Genomic DNA, 17,559 nt, shown 5'->3' with positions numbered 1-17,559 from the left:
TTCTCTTTCAATTATTTTCTCCTGCTTTTTGATAGCATCATGTTGAAATGTGGAAAATTTTTTATAGATTTATTTTTTTATCTTGCTACTTTACTGATTATATGATTTTGTTTATTACTCTTTACATTATTTTTCATTCATATTAGGCTTTCCCATTCATCTAAAATGTCAAGTTCTCTCAGATTTTACCTTGAAGTGTGACCAGTGACTGCCTAAGGCGGCAGTTTTCTGTCATGGTGTCAGAGAGTTTCTGTTTCAGATTTTTTATTTTGGCACACAATTCCACTTTTGATAACTGGATTAAAGACTCTTCATCATCACTGCTGCTTTCAGTAGGCAGAAAGGCAGTTCCAGAAGAAGGATCTTGCTTTAAAAAAAAATGGAAGGAAGAAGTGAAAGGAAAGGAAAGAGTATTAAAGAAACACATGACATATTTTTAAGTTTTATCAAAATATGCCAATGCTTCATAGTCCTATTATCTATGAAATTACCTTTCACCCTTCTCTTACTACCTGTGTCACCATGGGTAAATCTCTTAACTTCTCTAAGTCTTATTGGTAAAATGGGGATAAGACTTATAGTACTTACCTCATAGGACAATTGTGTTGATCAAATAGAACATGTAAAATGCTTTCCAAACTTTAAAACAAAATATAAGACTTAGTTATTGATTTTTATATCAGAAATAGATCAATGGTATAACTTTTTGCACAACTCAACTTTTTGTTTTTAGTGTAATATAAATATACATAACTAAAAAGAATATAAGCTGACAAACTCATACACATTTCTTAAATTCCAAAGAAGTGGTGCTTCCTATAATTCTTTAGTGATGCATGTCCTATTACTCTGGACACTCCCTCCACCAACACATGTAGCAACCCCACTAAAGTCTTTGATAGGTAGTGTTCAAGAATTGGCCAGTGGTTAAGTGGTAATGAGTCTTTCCTAATTTACCAAGGCTGCTTCTTATAGGACAGACAAATATACCATTCCCTGACCCATTTCATGTTAAGAAGGAAAAATAATATAGACATAAGCATAGGTCTCCCTAGTCTCTGTTTCCTATAAAGACTAGCAAGCAGGTTCTGAAGAAATGAGTCACTCTTACTAACCACTTTTGTGTATGAATCTCAGTAAAAGCATATGTGGCCTGCGCATTTTGGAAATCTTTCATCCAACTCCAAAAAACATTAATAATGGTACTTGAGTTTATATTTCCTAGGCTGAGGAAAGGCATTCCTAGGCTGAGAGGATGAAAGAATCATAAAAGGGAAAGTACAAAGGAATTATAAATGTCACCTGTACTATAATTGTGGCTGTCTGTTTAGCTTTACAAATGGATTAAAACAAACAAACCAAAAAACAAACGTAAAGTTATCCCTTCTGCATCATGGGGTTTAGAGGAGCAATACCCCATGATCTGGAAAATCCATGTAAAATTTTTTGGCCTCCCTTCATACCAGAGAAGAAGTCTTCCGACTTCATGGATTTCCTTCTTTTTTTCCTGATATTATGCAATACTACACATACATTTTATACATTTCTGAGTTTCTAAGCTTTTTCTGTTATCATCTGCTGGTTTTTGTGTGTCATCTGCAGCTTCTGCAAAACTCCCCCCAAATTCCCATTAATTAAACCACAATGAGGAAAGTCACTAAATGGAAGGGATAACTGTACTTTTAATTTTCATATAGATGAAGGTTAGAAGTGTTGGATGAGTCAGAGTATTGTATAAGGCTCTGGTAAAAATTAACGATGGGTTATTAGGAAAAATACAATGAAAAGAGGGAGGAATAAGTAAAAAGAAGGAAATAAAAGGGAAGAGACTGGTTACTTTCCTTTTAATTGTTTTGTTCCTTCCATCAGAGATTAGGAAAGAGTGTGCCTCTCCTATTTACCAGTATATAGTTGCTTGGGCATGGCTATTTGAATTTTTTTTCCTCCCTACCACTGATTTCATTAATGTAGAGAAAGATGGAGAATGAGAAAACTCTCTCCTGTTACAGTTTAGCAACTGTTCTGCAATTTGTAATGTTAGAAAGTTGTCTGGGGTACTGAGAAATTATATGACCCACCCAGAATCATACTGTCAGTATGTCAGAGGCTGGATCTGAACTCAGGTCTTCTTGATTTCAAGCTTAGCTTGCTATCTAAGCTTCCTCTCACATTCTATAGATTTAAAATATTTTTAGATTTTTTTAAAAAAAAAAACAAGCATTTTTTTCTGTCATTTGTACACACCCCTAAATGAAAAGAGAAAAGAAAAAGAAAAACCTTACAACACAGATGGCATCTATATTTTAAAACAATACATGGGGTATGGATTAGTTAACTGTGGTATTGCCAGAAAATGTCTCTAAAGATACAGTAAATAGTGGGCAGGTTGGTGGATATTTGAGCAGGCTGATAGGTTTTTCAAATCTATCTGTAAGGGTCATACAAGTAGTCATCAAATAATGAGGATGGGGACAGTGAAGGACATATAATTACTTCTTCTCTTCATCTAGCATAATACCAATGCACATCTGGTAGACGATTAGCTCCTATAAGCTTGGGACTGTGTATTACTCATCTTCATCTTGAATGAATGACTAAATGAAGAGATGTACAGGTCTACTGAACGGTCATCATGAAAGCTTTGACGCTATGAATGACCATGTAATTATTGAACATTATTGAATTCATAAATGCAAATCTTTAAAATATTCACATATTTGTAAACCATAAATCTTTCCAGTATCCCTCTAGGTAGGTTCCTGATGCTCTATGCTCAGGACGATAACTTTTGATTTTTCACTTTTATTGTTGAAGACTGTTGAAGATGAAGGATTTACCAGTTTGTCCATCAAAGGTGTTTCCCGTTGATTCAATATGTTAGCAGGAGAAGAATCCTGTAGGGACTTTTTTCTTTTTGTACTCTTTGTTATCTGTTCCTGAAAGATGTATGTTAACAGTGTTTATTACATTTGATTTCATAGCTCACATGATGTCTAGAAGCAAGGAAGGAAATCTTTAAATTTCATTAAATTACTTTGAAAAACTAAAAAGTAACCTAAACTCCAAATTTTAGAAAATTTGTCACCATCTATAATCCTTATTTAATTTCTTATAAATGTATCCCCAGCACCTACTGTGTGTTTGCAACATAGTGGACAACTTAGAGCATGCTTGTTGATTGACTGTTTATCTGAATCTAGTTTTTACTATATGATAACATATATACAGTGCCATGTAAAAAAAATGAATGTAGAGTCAGTAAGCATGGGTTTGGTTATTGACTTGGCTACTTTATAGCTGTATGATATTGGGTGATTTGCTTAATATGTCTATGCGTCATTCTCTGAATGACTATGTCATTGAGATAGCAAGAAGAAAGTTTTAAGGTAAGCCATAAAGTAGTATTTACATTTGAGTTTCTCTTAGGGACAGTTCTTATTTAGTTCTTATTTTAATGAAGACTCAGGCTCAGAATTTTTATATATCAGTGCTTAAATGTCTTATGGCACTAATGGCCAAGTGGATAGAGCGCTAGTCCCGGAGTCAGGAAGACCTGAATTCAAATCTAGTCTCAGATACTTAGTAACTGTGTTATTCTGGGCCCAAAATGGGAATTAGACTAGCACTTACCTCACAGGATTATTGTGAGGATCAAATGAAGTAATATCTGTAAAAAAAAAAAACAAACCACTGGGCACAATGCCTGGTGCATAAGTAGGTGCTATGTAAATGCTTATTCTCTCCTTAACCCTGTCCTCTGCCTAAAACAAATAAATGAATTTCTTTATCAGTCAACTAATAAGCATTCATTAAGCACCTGCTATATTTCAGGGACTCTGCTAGATGCAGAGAAAATAATAGCTAATATAAATAATGATAATAGCTAACATTTATATATCACTTACTATGTGTGGGGTATTGTACTAAGTGCTTTGCCATTATTATCTCATTTGATCCCCACAACAACCTTGGAAGACAGGTGCTATTATTTACATATATATATATGTATATATATTCCTCATTTTACAACAGAGGAAACTGAGGCAAAAAGAGGTTAACTGACCTGCCCAGAGCTGCACAGCTAATAAGTGTCTGAGACTAGATTTGAATTCTTCCTGGCTCCAGACCCAGCACTATCCACTGCAAAACCTAGCTGATTTCCAAATACAAAAGTGAATAAATAAGTCTTTGCCCTGAAAGACCTTATATTCTATTAGGGGAATGTATATTCTCAAGTAAGTAAATACAGGATATATGCAGAAATACATACTGATTTAATGGGTATGGGGGACAATAACATCTGAGAGAATCAGGATAAGCCTCTTGAAGGAGATGATTGTAAGCTAATTTCAAAAGTAATTAGGATTTTTAAAGAAGCTGATGGGGGGGAGGAGCCAAGATGGCAGAGTAGAATGATACACATATGCTAGCTCCAAATCCACAGCCCATAAAATATCTGTAAAGAAGAACTCCTAACAAATTCTGGAGCAGCAGAAGCCACAGAACAACACAGAAGAAGAGATTTCTGTTCCAGAGAGCCCTGAAAAACCAACACGAAAGGTCCATCGCTCCCTGGACCCAGAGCAGAGCCCAGCCTTGGCCACATGGCACTGAGAGGAGCAGATCCGAACAGGCTTCAGGGACAGAAACTCCAGCCACAGCACAGGTCTGTCCACCCACAGGTGCCAAAGGTCAGTGAGAGAGTCTCTTTGGCTGGCCAAGAGGGGAGTGGGATGTCCCCATAACTCAGGGCCCCTCTGGAGGCAGCAGCAGAGGCAGCAGTGGACAGGACCTCCCAAAGCAGGCAGGAGCTAAGGATCCATTGTTGAAGGTCTCCCCATAAACCCCCTAAGGGAACTGAGCCCCTTATGGTGGCCCTGCCCCCACCTGAGCACCTGAACCTAATCTCACACTGAATAGCAGCCCCACCCCGCCAAAGCCCTAAGACTGGGAAGAAGCATTTGAATCTCAGCCCCCAAGCGCTAGTTGGGCGAATCTGGAGGCCTGGTGGGTGTGGAGAGGGGACTCAGAAGTCAAGTAACTGGCTGGGAAAATGCCCAGAAAAGGGAAAAAAATAAGACCGTAGAAGGTTACTTTCTTGGTGAACAGGTGTCTCCTCCCATCCTTTCTAATGAGGAAGAACAATGCTTACCATCAGGGAAAGACATAGAAATCAAGGCTTCTGTATCCCAAACATCCAAAAAAAGTATTCAATGGGCTCAGGCCATGGAAGAGCTCAAAAAGGATTTTGAAAATCAAGTTAGAGAGGTGGAGGAAAAACTGGGAAGAGAAATGAGAGAGATGCAAGTAAAGCATGAAAAGCAGGTCCACACCCTGCTAAAGGAGACCCAAAAAAATGCTGAAGAAAATAACACCTTGAAAAATAGGCTACCTCAACTGGCAAAAGAGGTTCAAAAAGCAATGAGGAGAAGAATGCTTTAAAAAGCAGAATTAGCCAAATGGAAAAGGAGGTTCAAAAGCTCACTGAAGAAAATAGTTCTTTCAAAATTAGAATGGAACAGATGGAGGCTAATGACTTTATGAGAAACCAAGAAATCACAAAACAAAACCAAAAGAATGAAAAAATGGAAGATAACATGAAATATCTCATTGGAAAAACAACTGACCTGGAAAATAGATCCAGGAGAGACAATTTCAAAGTTATGGGACTACCTGAAAGCCATGATCAAAAAAAAGAGCCTAGACATCATCTTTCATGAAATTATCAAGGAAAACTGCCCTGAGATTCTAGAACCAGAGGGCAAAATAAGTATTCAAGGAATTCACCGATCACCTCCTGAAAGAGATCCTAAAAGAGAAACTCCTAGGATCATTGTGGCCAAATTCCAGAGTTCCCTGGTCAAGGAGAAAATATTACAAGCAGCTAGAAAGAAACAATTCAAGTATTGTGGAAATACAATCAGGATAACACAAGATCTAGCAGCTTCTACATTAAGGGATAGAAGGGCATGGAATATGATATTCCAGAAGTCAAAGGAACTAGGACTAAAACCAAGAGTCACCTATCCAGCAAAACTGAGTATAATACTTCAGGGGAAAAAATGGTCTTTCAATGAAATAGAGGACTTTCAAGCATTCTTGATGAAAAGACCAGAGCTAAAAAGAAAATTTGACTTTCAAACACAAAAATGAAGAGAAGCATGAAAAGGTAAACAGCAAAGAGAAGTCATAAGGGACTTTACTAAAGCTGAATTGTTTACATTCCTATATGGAAAGACAATATTTGCAACTCTTGAAACTTTTCAGTATCTGGGTAGTTGGTGGGATTACATACACACACACACACACACACACACACACAGCACAGAGCACAGAGTGAATTGAATAGGATGGAATCATATCTTTAAAAAATGAAATTAAGCAGTGAGAGAGAAATATATTGGGAGGAGAAAGGGAGAAATGGAATGGGGCAAATTATTTCTCATAAAAGAGGCAAGCAAAAGACTTTTTAGTGGAGGGAAAAAGAGGGGAGGTGGGAGAAAAACATGAAGTTTATTCTCATCACATTCAACTAAAGGAAGGAATAAAAGGCACACTCATTTTGGTATGAAAACCTATCTTACAATACAGGAAAGTGGGGGAGAAGGGGATAAGCAGAGTGAGGGGGAGGATGGAAGGGAGGGCAATGGGAGGAGGGAGCAATTTGAAGTCAACAGTCTTGGAGAGGGACAGGATCAAAAGAGCGAATAGAAGTAATGGGGGACAGGATAGGATGGAGGGAAATATAGTTAGTCTTATACAACACGACTATTAAGGAAGTCATTTGCAAAACTACACAGATATGGCCTATATTGAATTGCTTGCCTTCCCAAAGGGAATGGGTGGGGAGGGAGGGATGAAGAGAAGTTGGAACTCAAAGTTTTAGGAACAACTGTCGAGTACTGTTCTTGCTACTAGGAGATAAGAAATACAGGTAATGGGGTATAGAAAGTTATCTGGCCCTACAGGACAAAAGAGAAGATGGGGACAAGGGAAGGGAGGGATGATAGAAGAGAGGGCAGATCAGTGATAGGGGCAATTAGAATGCTCAGTGTTTAGGGGTGGGGGGAGGGGACAAATGGGGAGAAAATTTGGAACCCAAAATTTTGTGAAAATGAATGTTAAAAGCTAAATAAATAAAGAAAGAAGGAAAGAAAGAAAGATAGAAATCAATTAAAAAGAAGGAGAAAATAAAAAAAAAAAGAAGCAGGTGAAGAGGAAAATCATTCAAGCCATCAGGGATAGCCTGTATGAAGGCATGGAATCAAGAGGTGGAACCTTATGTTTGAGGAAAGCAATGAGAAGTTCAATTTGGGTGTGAGGAGGGAGTAATGTATATCAGCCTGAAAGATAGATTCAAGCAGTTTTGGGAATAGTTTTGGAAGCCAAAGAAAGGAGCCTGTTTTTAACTTTGAGACAAGGGAGAACTATTGAAATTTATTGAGATGAGGAGTGACATGGTCAGACCTGAATTTTATGAAAATCACCTTGTTGGAAAATGGTTTGAAGAGGGGAGGGGCTAGCTGTAGGAAGCCAATTAGAAAGCTATTATAATAGTTCAGGTGAAAGGTACTCTAGAATGGTTGTGGTAGTCAGTCAGTGGTACTTGTGATATACAAGGCACCTTGCCAAGCCCTGGAAAAATAAAGAAAACCAAAAGAAAATTCCTGCTCTTTAGGAGCTCACAGTCTAACTGGAGATATAAAAAACAAAGAATATGTAAAATCTTTACATATGATAAACTGGAGATGGTCAAGAGAGAGATTTCAGTTATGTCTGACTCTTTGTGACCCCACTTGGGATTTTCTTGGCAAAAATACTGTAGTGGTTTGCCATTGCTTATTTTACAGATGAGAAACAGGTAAACAGAGTTAAGTGACTTGCACAGGGTCACACAGCTAGTAAGTATCTCTGGCCAGATTTAGAACTCAAATCTCCCTAACTCCAGGCTCAATGCTCTATCCACTGTGCCACCTAGCTGCCCCAATGGAGGGAAGGCACTAGAATTAAAGGAGATCAGGAAAGTTTCTTGTAGAAAGTGGTATATTAGATAGAATTTGAAGGAATTCAGGAAAATTAGGAGACTGAGATAAAGAGGGAAAAATTCCAGGTTTGGGGGATAGCCAGTGAAAATTCTTATTCAGGAAGTAGAGTGTTTTGTTCTACTAGCTGCAAGGAGGCCAGTGTGAATGGATTGCAGAGACTTGAGGGAGTGGAAGATATAAGGTATAAGAGAACTGGAAAGGTATGGAGGGGATTGGTTTTAAAGGACAGAATATTTTATATTTGATCTTGGAGGTGACAGAATGTCACTGGAGTTTATTGAGTGGGCAACATGGTCAGACCTGCAGTTTAGGAAGAGCACTTTGGTGACCAAGTGGAGGACAGACTGGAGTGGGGAAAGATGGGAATGGCTGGGAGACCAACCAGCAGGCTATTTCAATAAGGTAATAAGGGCTGCCACCAGGGTAGTGGCAACATCAGAAGAGAAGAGAAGGTATATGAGATATTATAAAGGTAATATTGATGATAGGTTTTGGCAGTAGACAGGGGTTGGGGGTGGGGTGAGAGATAGTGAAGAGTTGAGGATGACACTTGGGTTGTTAACCTAGGTGATGAGAGGATGGTAGTACCCTCAAAAGTAATAGGAAAGTTAGGAAAAGGGGAGGGTTTAGAAAGAAAGATAATAAGTTCAGTTTTGGATATGTTGAATTTAAGATGTCTACAAGATATCTAGTTCAATAAGATGCCCAGTTAAACATCAACAAGATGTCCAGTTAAAAATGTCCAATAAGTAGTTAGCAATACCAGATATGAAGGTTAGCAGAAAAGTTAGGGCTAGATAAAAAGATCTGAGAATCACCAGCATACAGATGACAATTAGAATCAATGGGAGGCTGATGAGGTCATGAAGTGAAGTAGAATCGAAGGAGAAGAGAAAAGGGCCCAGGACACCTATGGTGAGTAGGCATGACTAAGATGAAGCTTGAACAAAAGAGACTGAGGAAAAATGGTCATACAAGCAGTCTGACAATGTCACACAAATAAGACAATGGTCAGATAAGACCCAGAAGAGAACAATGTCATGAAACCTAGAGAAAAGAGAGCAGCAAGAAGGTAATTAACAGTAATTAAGAGATTAAAGAGAGATCAATAAGGCCATTAGATTTGGCAATTCAGCACTTAGTGCAGTATCAGGCACATAGTAGATACTTAATAAATATTTACTGACAGATTGAAAAGGAGAAAAAGAGGGAAGAGAAGAGGAAAGGAAGGAAGGAAGGAAGGGAGGTGAGGGAGGGAGGAACTGGCTGGTTGGGTACCCACTAGGGTAGCTACTAAGACTCACAGATTGTTGATTGTTGTTTGTTCTTGAAGAGGACCATCAGGGAAGGTGATGTCATGACTGGCAAGTGAATTAGATTTAAGTGAGGCAGTGCTGTGCAGTCACCAGCCTCACCCTCTCCTCTGGAGCCATCTGTGTCCAGTGACAAAAAGGTGGAGATCAGGATGACTAGAGAAGACCCCAGATGTAGCAGGAGACCTTGGCCTTTTTAAGCTAAGGTCACTCCCAGGTCTCAGTTTGTCTGAGGCAATGCCCATTCAGCAATTAAGGGTAGGTGAGAAATGAGGCAAAGAATAGTCTCTTTTATCTAGTGAAAAAAAAAAATCAATCTGGGAGGGGAAGACCCTCAGGGTTTTTGACCAAAATAGATAACAATTGTTGTTTACCTTCAATATGTAGTCAGGCTACCTGCTTCTGCTCTGCATTCCCAAACTCTGTTCTTTATCTTCACCAAGACCTCTAATTCCTCAACCCCTTAGTTCTTTTCAGGTTACCTTCCCTCTCTTCCCCATCTTGACTGCTTAGTGAACCAACTGAACTCTATGCAGTCCCCTTCTCTTGAACCCTTTTATCCTTTATCCGATTTCCAATCCTTGTCCTGCCAAACTTCAGCCCTGAATTATCAGCTGCTACCTTTGCTCCTACTCACATGCTATTGAATAAAGCTGAAAAAAAAATCACAAAACTGCTGACATTCCACTACAAATTATGATACATAATTTCAACTGGACCCTCATTACAAGGTAATCCTTCTACACCTCTGTAGCACCAATGTGATATTCATAACGCCTATGGAAACCATGAATCTGCTGGTGCAATTCTGAATTGTGAAATAGAACAGACTCTTCACATGGAAGACAGAACCAAAACATTTATTCAAACACCAGAAAGCCAAATCTATCATACTACCAAAGAAATCTATACACAATAACAATGCAGAGGGCAACACCAACCCCCAGCCTTCCCTCTGTTAAGCTTTCCACAAACCAGCTCCCTCACTCAGTTAGCCAGCTGCCTGCTTTCTCTCTCTCCCTCAGTTCTGACTGCTCTAATCAATTTCTTCTCAGGTCTGTTCCAGCTCCACCTCTTCCTGATCCATTTGTTCAGCAAGCTCCTCCCACCACAGGTTCCATGTGACCCAGACTTCCATGTGACCTAGGCAGATCACGTGGACCTATTAATGAATGGGAAAGATCTTCCCATTTAAATTACCATTACATTCTTTAAATTACCATTACAACCTCATTAATTGCCTCACTATCCACTTACCACAGCAACTCTTCTAAACCTTTCCATTCCTCCTCAAACTTCAGATCTCCTCTCTTTACCCTCTCAGCTGAGAGTCTTGTCTCATATTTACAGAGAAAAATAGAGACTATTTGCCATGAACCCTTCCTTCTCCCCTTTTCATCAGCTCATATCCCTCAGATGCCTCCTGCCACTCTCTCCTTCTTCACCCTATGTCACACAAAGACTGGCCCTACTTCTTACCAAAGCAAATATCTCTACATGCACAAGCAATCCCATTCCATCCCTTCTTCTTCAGCAAATTGTCCCCCTTATTAACCCTTTACTTTTTTCTTCAATGTCTACCTACATATTGTCTCTTTCCCTATTGCCTAAAAACATACCCATGACTCCCCCATCCTCAAAAAAACATCACTTGATTCATCCATTCACACCTGCTATCATCCCGTGTCTCTTCACTCTTTTGTAGCTAAACTCCTTGAGAAGGCCATCTGTACTAGGGGACTCTATTTCCTTTCTTCTCCCTGTCTTCTTATTCCTCTACAAGTTGATCATTCAACCAAAACTGCTGTCTCCAAAGTTACTAACAATCTCTTACTTCAGTCAGTCTATCAATTGTTGTTGTTTGCCCTTAGTTTTCAAAGAGGAGTATGACATGGGGAAGGTGATGTCATAGCTTGTAAATGAATTTCATAGTACATAAACATAAAAGTGGAGCTTTTGTGGGTGACAATGAGATCAAGGGTATGGCCATCTCGGTGAGTGGCTGAAGTGAGGTAGAGGAGTAGTTCGTGGGAAATGAGCAAGTTGAATAACTGAAAGATAAGAGTGTTTGGGAAAGTATCAATATGTATGCTGAAGTTCCCTAGTATGAAGGCAGAAGTTGAGGAGAAAGGAAAAAATGGTGAGGCAGTCACTGAACTCACTGAGGAAAGAAGGGGAATGTCCTAGAAGTTGTTACTCAACAGTTACTGGGTAATAGAGATGGATTAATGAACTTCAAAGACAGATATATTCCTGAATGATGATGATAGAGAGAGAACCTAGAAGTGGTGAAGAAGAACAAGAAATATTTCCCTCTCTTTTTTCCCTCCTAAGTCAATGGGTCAGGGAAAATAAGTGAAAGTGCAACCGGTGCTGGAAAGGGTAGTCAGGGAGACTGCTTTACCAGAAAAGAGTCAGTTGTCAGTGAGGAGAAAGCAAGGCATGTATGCTAGAGAGATTGATGAAATGGAATTGATATGACTGGGCTCTAATTTATGAATTTGCTAACCACTCTTATTCCCTGTTGTCATTTCATTATTAATAGTAGCTAAAGGATCCACTTGTCCATAAAACCACCGATTTGTACAAGTGGTTTTGGTACCTAATGTAAGAAAATAGCTCTTTGAAATGAATGTCTTTACCATGTTCATACACTCCTTTGAACAACTATGTAGGCAGGATAAGTTCAATGATTGCTACAGAATTAAAATTTTATCAAAATTAACATAAACCAACCTGTTCTTGATCAATTTCCCTCTCTTCATTCTTTGAGCTTAGTGTTTCAATTTGTTTCCTTTTTCCTTTCTGAAGTCCTTGTATTTCTGTCTTTTCATTTGCTTCTAAGATTTTCTGAATAATCTCAATCAGCTCTTGAGGATCATCTGAAATGGGATTGTGGGGAAAAGGAAATGGAGAGTGCAGATGATACTATCTGTAGGTAGTCAAAGTCACCAAAATGTTTGTGGGAAGAAAAAAGTGAAACAGTGCTTCATAATGTCACTCACCACTCATGGAAATTACTTTTGCTAACTGTTTCTCTGTCTTTCTCTCTTCTGCTGGCCAATTTACTAACACATTTTCATTTGCGTTTAGTAGACTTGCAACTTCTTTGTCATCACGGGGAAGGTCCTGTATCCATGAAGTCTCTCCTACACGGAGGGAGTTGTCATTTGTGAAATCAAAGAGTGTAAACTTTTTCATCTTTGTAAATTTCTTTTGTCAGAGAGTTGTGCATAGGTCTATAAAAAAAAAAAAAAGAAAGAAACAGTACACATTTATGCATTCCTCGTGACTTGGGAGATAACTTCTCCGCCTTCAGGAAAATATAAAATGAATCATAGCAGATCTGGCTAAGAGCAAGATTTGCAGTATGAGGTACCAATCAATAATAACTGTTCTGAGTTTTATTGCTTAGCAACACTGAAGTCTTGGTTTTAAGGAATTTTCCTATGGCGAGAAAAAAAGCAATGACTCATCCTAGAGGAAACTAAGGAAGAAACTGTTTAAGCCAAGAGTCTATTTTATGACATTCTTAAGGAATTCCCAAGCTTTTTGTTATTGTTCAGTTGTGTCCAATTTTTTGTGATCCCATTTGGGGTTTTCTTGGCAAAGCTACTTGAGTGGTTTGCCATTTCCTTCTCCAGTTCATTTTACAGATGAGAAAACTGAGGCAAACAAGGTTAAGTGATTTACCTAGGATCACGCAGTTGTCTGAGACAAGCTTTAGAGACTAATAAAATGGTAACTGTAGACAGAAACTACTCTTTTTCTTGGAGAAAGGGAAGGGGAGGGCATAAATGCATTTCACACTAATGCTTGTTGTTCATATATGTAAGAACTCAGATCAGAAAGGTTAGAAGTAGAATAACAGAACAGTAGAGATAGAAGGGACATTATAAGATTTGTAGAAATGGTTAAGGAAACGAGGGAAGAGTGAATGATTTTGTGAGGCTAGTGCCCTATATAACGTTGCTCAGAAGGAAGTGATCTTGGCTCTTTTCACTAAAAAAAATCTTTTTAAGAGATTTGAATTCCATATAAATTTTTAGAAGGTGATTTTGTGTGTGTGTGTGTTTGTATTACGTACAGACTTTAGATTTTCACGTACAGAGATGAATAGGCAGCTAGGTGGCTAGAGCACTGGGCTTGGAATCAGGATGACTCATCTTCATGAGTTCAAATCTGGCCTCAGATCACTTACTAGCTGTATCACTGGGTAAGTCACTTAACCCTATTTGCCTCAGTTCCTCAATTTGTAAAATGAGCTAGAAAAGGAAATGGCAAACCAATCCAATATAATTGCCAAAAAAACCCCAAAATGTGGCCACAAAGAGTTGGACATAACTGAAATGACTCAACAGCAACAAAAATATATGATAATACTTCAGAGGATGTAATGTATGGGTCATTATAGAAAAAGCTGCCAAGGAGAAACCTCCAATGGCCTAGAAGAGCATTGTCTGTTTGCTGAATTCATAGCTCCTTACAAAAAGGCACTTATTAAAAATCTAGTAATGAAGACCTAGTAGGATCATGGATTTAGAGCTGGAATTGTAGAGATCATCTAGTCCTACCCACCCTCTTATACAGATATTGAAACAAAGACCATCCAGGGATGAATTCCCTATCCCAAATTTAACCTTGGCAGAGGTGTGTTTCAAAAGCACTCACATTCTCCAACTTGAGATGCAATCTTGTTTCTACTGTACCATGCTTACTTCTACAAGTTCAAGGTAACTGATTATGGTATCAATTTCCTAAGAATATCTCCTAGCATCACTCCTTTACTGCAATGATTCTTCCAACTCACAATATAACTGCTGAGCTGAATGAGAAGATGGACTTCTCTCACTAGACACTGAAAGGGAGTACAATACAATGAGGGCAGTTAGATCGCTTTGTAGATAGACTCCTGGTCCTGGAATCAGGAAGACCTGAACTCAAATCCTGTCTCAGACTCTCACTAGTGTGTGACCTTGGACAAATCACCTAACCTCTATTTGCCTTTATCCACTTGAGAAGGAAGAGGCAGCTAGGTGGTGCAGTGGAAAGAGCACTAGTGCAGAAGTCCTGAGTTCAAATCTCATCTCAGACACTTGACAGTCACTAGCTGTGTGACCTTGGGCAAGTCACTTAACCCCAACTGCCTCATCCTGGGTCATCTCCAGTCATCCTGATGAATATCTGGTCACTGGATTCAGATGGCTCTGGAGCAGAAGTGAGGCTGGTGATCTGCACAGCCTTCCCTCACTCAAAACAAAGTGCAAATCATGTCATCATTTCTCTGATGGCATGGTCTTCTTCAGCAAGAAAGGATGAACACACACACTGGAGAAGGAAATGGCAAACCACTTCAGTATGTTTGAAGCCTACTGAATGACTAAACGACCAGCATTATAATGAAAAATGTGCTGGACTTGGAGTCCTTACAAATCTCAGTTCAAATTCTCCCTTTGACCTCTACCAGCTATGCAGCCATGGGAGAGTCACTTAACTTTTCAAAGCAATCATTTTCATATCTCTAAAATGGGAATAATACCTTTAATACTTACCAGCATTGTTGTGAAAATTAAATGAGAAAATTCATTCAAAGTGCTATACAAATGTCAGCTACTGTTATATAAAGTGAGCTTCTACTTTATAGTTTACAAGTCAGATACCATTTAGCATTGTTGTGAAGGAAGCTAAAAATAAGCTATGATTTGATTACTGTTAGGTCTTTGGGTTTTACTGTTAGCACTAATTCCCCTAAAGTCAGATCTTAAAAGAAGTCTTTATTACCACTCCATTTTAAAAATAGATCTGACCATGTCACCCCTTCCCCCATTCAATAAACGACAGTGGCTCTCTATGGCTTCCACAAACAAATGTAAATCCTCCGCTTGTTGTTCAAAGCTCTTCCCAACCTGGCCCCCTCCTACCTTTCTAGTCTTTTTATACCTTACTCACCTCCATATACTATGAAATCTAATGACACTGGCCTCCCTGCTGTTCCTCACATAAAACACTCCTGGATCCTGGCATTTTCACTGGCTTTCCTCCATCACTGAAATGCTCTCCATCCTCATCTTTGCACCCTGGCTTCCCTGGCTTCCTTCTAGTCCCATCTTCTACAGGAAGCCCCTCCCAATCCCGCTTTAAGTCTAGTGCCTTCCCTCTTAATTATTTCCTATTTATCCTGCACATAGCTTACTTGTACATGTTTACTTGTTTATTGTCTTTCCCATTAGATATGAGGTCCATGAGGGCAAATATTGTCTTTTGCCTCTTTTTGTATTCTCAGAGTTTAGCACAGTGCCTGGCATATAAAGAGAAGCACATTTTTATTGACTGACTGCTCCAGGGTGGTGACAGTGACTGGGTAATGGCTCTGGAACCCATCCTCCTACTTTGAACTTCCCACTTATCTCTGGCACTAATCTGAGTCTCATCCTAGTATAATCCTTTCATCTGTCCTTGCAGTGTGCCTTAGATATTTCCCCAATCTCCAATTCTCTATTACTTTTAACCTAGCCCAGCCCTTCATTGTCTATTACCTCCCAGTCACCTCAAGCTATTGGCCACTCCTTCATCACATCCAGATCTTCTCACAAGCTTTCTGTACCATCTTGCCCCTCCCATTATATTGCTCAGATTCCTTGAGAGTCTGGTCAATGGCTCAATTTCCTTAATAGTTTGGCTGGTCTGTCAATACAAGCATCACAACCTTGTCTCTGACTGAAAGAAGGCTTGAGTTGAATTCTTTTGAGGCAGGATCTGCCTCTTTTGTGCTTGATTTTTGGGTTTCCCAGCACCCCTAGACCATAACAGCAATATCAGAGAGAAGCAGGTATTCAAGTGATATTGCAAAAGTGAAATTTATAGACCTTGGCCATAGACCAGAAATGGAGGGTGAGAGTGAGGAGCTAAGGATGACAAGTAGGTTTGAACCTGAAGGATTGGGAAGATGGTGCTCTTGATAATATTAAGCAAGTTTGGAGGGAGAGAGGATTTGGGAAACAGTTAATGAATTCAGTTTTGTACATGCTGGGTTTAACATGTCTGTTGGACATCTAGTTTGAGATGTCTGAAAGGCTGTTCAAGATGTAAGGCTGGAGGAGAGTGAAGAAATTAGGGCATTATAGGTAGATTTAGAGCATCACCAGCACAGAGAGGATAATGAAATCCATTGGAGTTAATGAGACCATCAAGTGAAATCTAGGATAAAGGGGAAAGAAAAGAGGGTCCAATGACCAAGCCTTAAGGGACACCTGGGGTGAGAGGGCATAACCTGGATGACGATCTAGCAAAGGAAAATGAGGATTGGTCTGATAGTAGGAGAACCAGGAGATAGTGGTGTACAGAGAAAAAGAGTTTCGGGGAAAAGAGAGTAATCAATAGCTTCAGTGCAGAGAGGTCTAGGAGAGTGAGGACTGAGTATAGGCCATTGGATCTGGCAATTAGGAGATCATTGGTAACACTAGAGAGAGCGTTTTTGGTGGAATGATGAAACCAGAAGCCAGATTTGTAGGGGTTTTGTCAAGGAGTTTAGCTGCAAAGGGCAGAAGTTATAGGACAGTAGTTAGTTAGCAGGAATGGAAGGGTCAAATGAAGAGGATGAGGATGGAGGAAACATGGGCATTGTTGTAGGGAGTAAGAAGGAAATAGTAAATGGAGAAATTGAATATTGAAGTGAAAGAGTAGGGATAACAGAGACAGCAATCCGTTGGAGGAGATGGAATGAAAAACAGGGACAGAGTCTTCATTACAATATAATAGTTGGTTAATGATGTCAATGTGAAATAACAAATACTACCAAGGTAGCAAAAACTAGGATCTTTGATGGAGGTAAGAGGATCTAGATCTTACCGTCCCGCAGGAACAGTAGAGTATAGAGAGTCTCTAAGAGAGATATGGGGGTGGGGAAAGGGTTAAATACATTTCTCAAAGGAAAATCCTCTTAGAGAGGGCTTGGGGAGTCTTCAGGGTAGCAGCACCTGGAGGGTCAAGTAAATTTGTTTTACAAAATAGTCAGGGGAGTGTCCCTTTCTTTCTTAATCGATTTCTTTAGCCCTTCCTTTCACTGGTTTTGACTTCCCTCAAGCAATTCACAGCTCTTGAGATCAGCCAAGGTCAGTCAGTGGCATGCAACAATGACCTTTGTGTAGTATTAGCCCAGATTGCTGATTGGAATGAGTTGGTGTCCATCTCATAAAAATCAT

General features: G+C 39.3%; 1 protein-coding gene across 3 annotated transcripts in view; it reads right to left on the bottom strand.

Moving 5' to 3' along the window:
- Positions 1–17,559, bottom strand: part of BEND6 (BEN domain containing 6) — a 79,546-nt gene that overhangs the window by 45,089 nt on the left and 16,898 nt on the right. For 2 of the 3 annotated variants that reach the window (XM_072642533.1, XM_072642532.1), the window contains 4 exons: positions 12,364–12,597; positions 12,095–12,240; positions 2,838–2,936; positions 190–367 (listed from right to left, as the gene is read on the bottom strand). In XM_072642533.1, coding sequence (XP_072498634.1) covers positions 190–367; positions 2,838–2,936; positions 12,095–12,240; positions 12,364–12,559 — 619 coding nt within the window. In that variant the 5' untranslated portion in view covers positions 12,560–12,597. The remainder of the gene's footprint in view (positions 1–189; positions 368–2,837; positions 2,937–12,094; positions 12,241–12,363; positions 12,598–17,559) is intronic. The other variant, XM_072642534.1, reaches the window with a different exon arrangement.

The sequence above is a fragment of the Notamacropus eugenii genome, chromosome 2, assembly GCF_028372415.1.
Source record: "Notamacropus eugenii isolate mMacEug1 chromosome 2, mMacEug1.pri_v2, whole genome shotgun sequence".
In the NCBI taxonomy this organism is placed as follows: domain Eukaryota; kingdom Metazoa; phylum Chordata; class Mammalia; order Diprotodontia; family Macropodidae; genus Notamacropus; species Notamacropus eugenii.
Note: the sequence above shows the minus strand (reverse complement) of the source record. Positions and strands in the feature narration are given on the sequence as shown.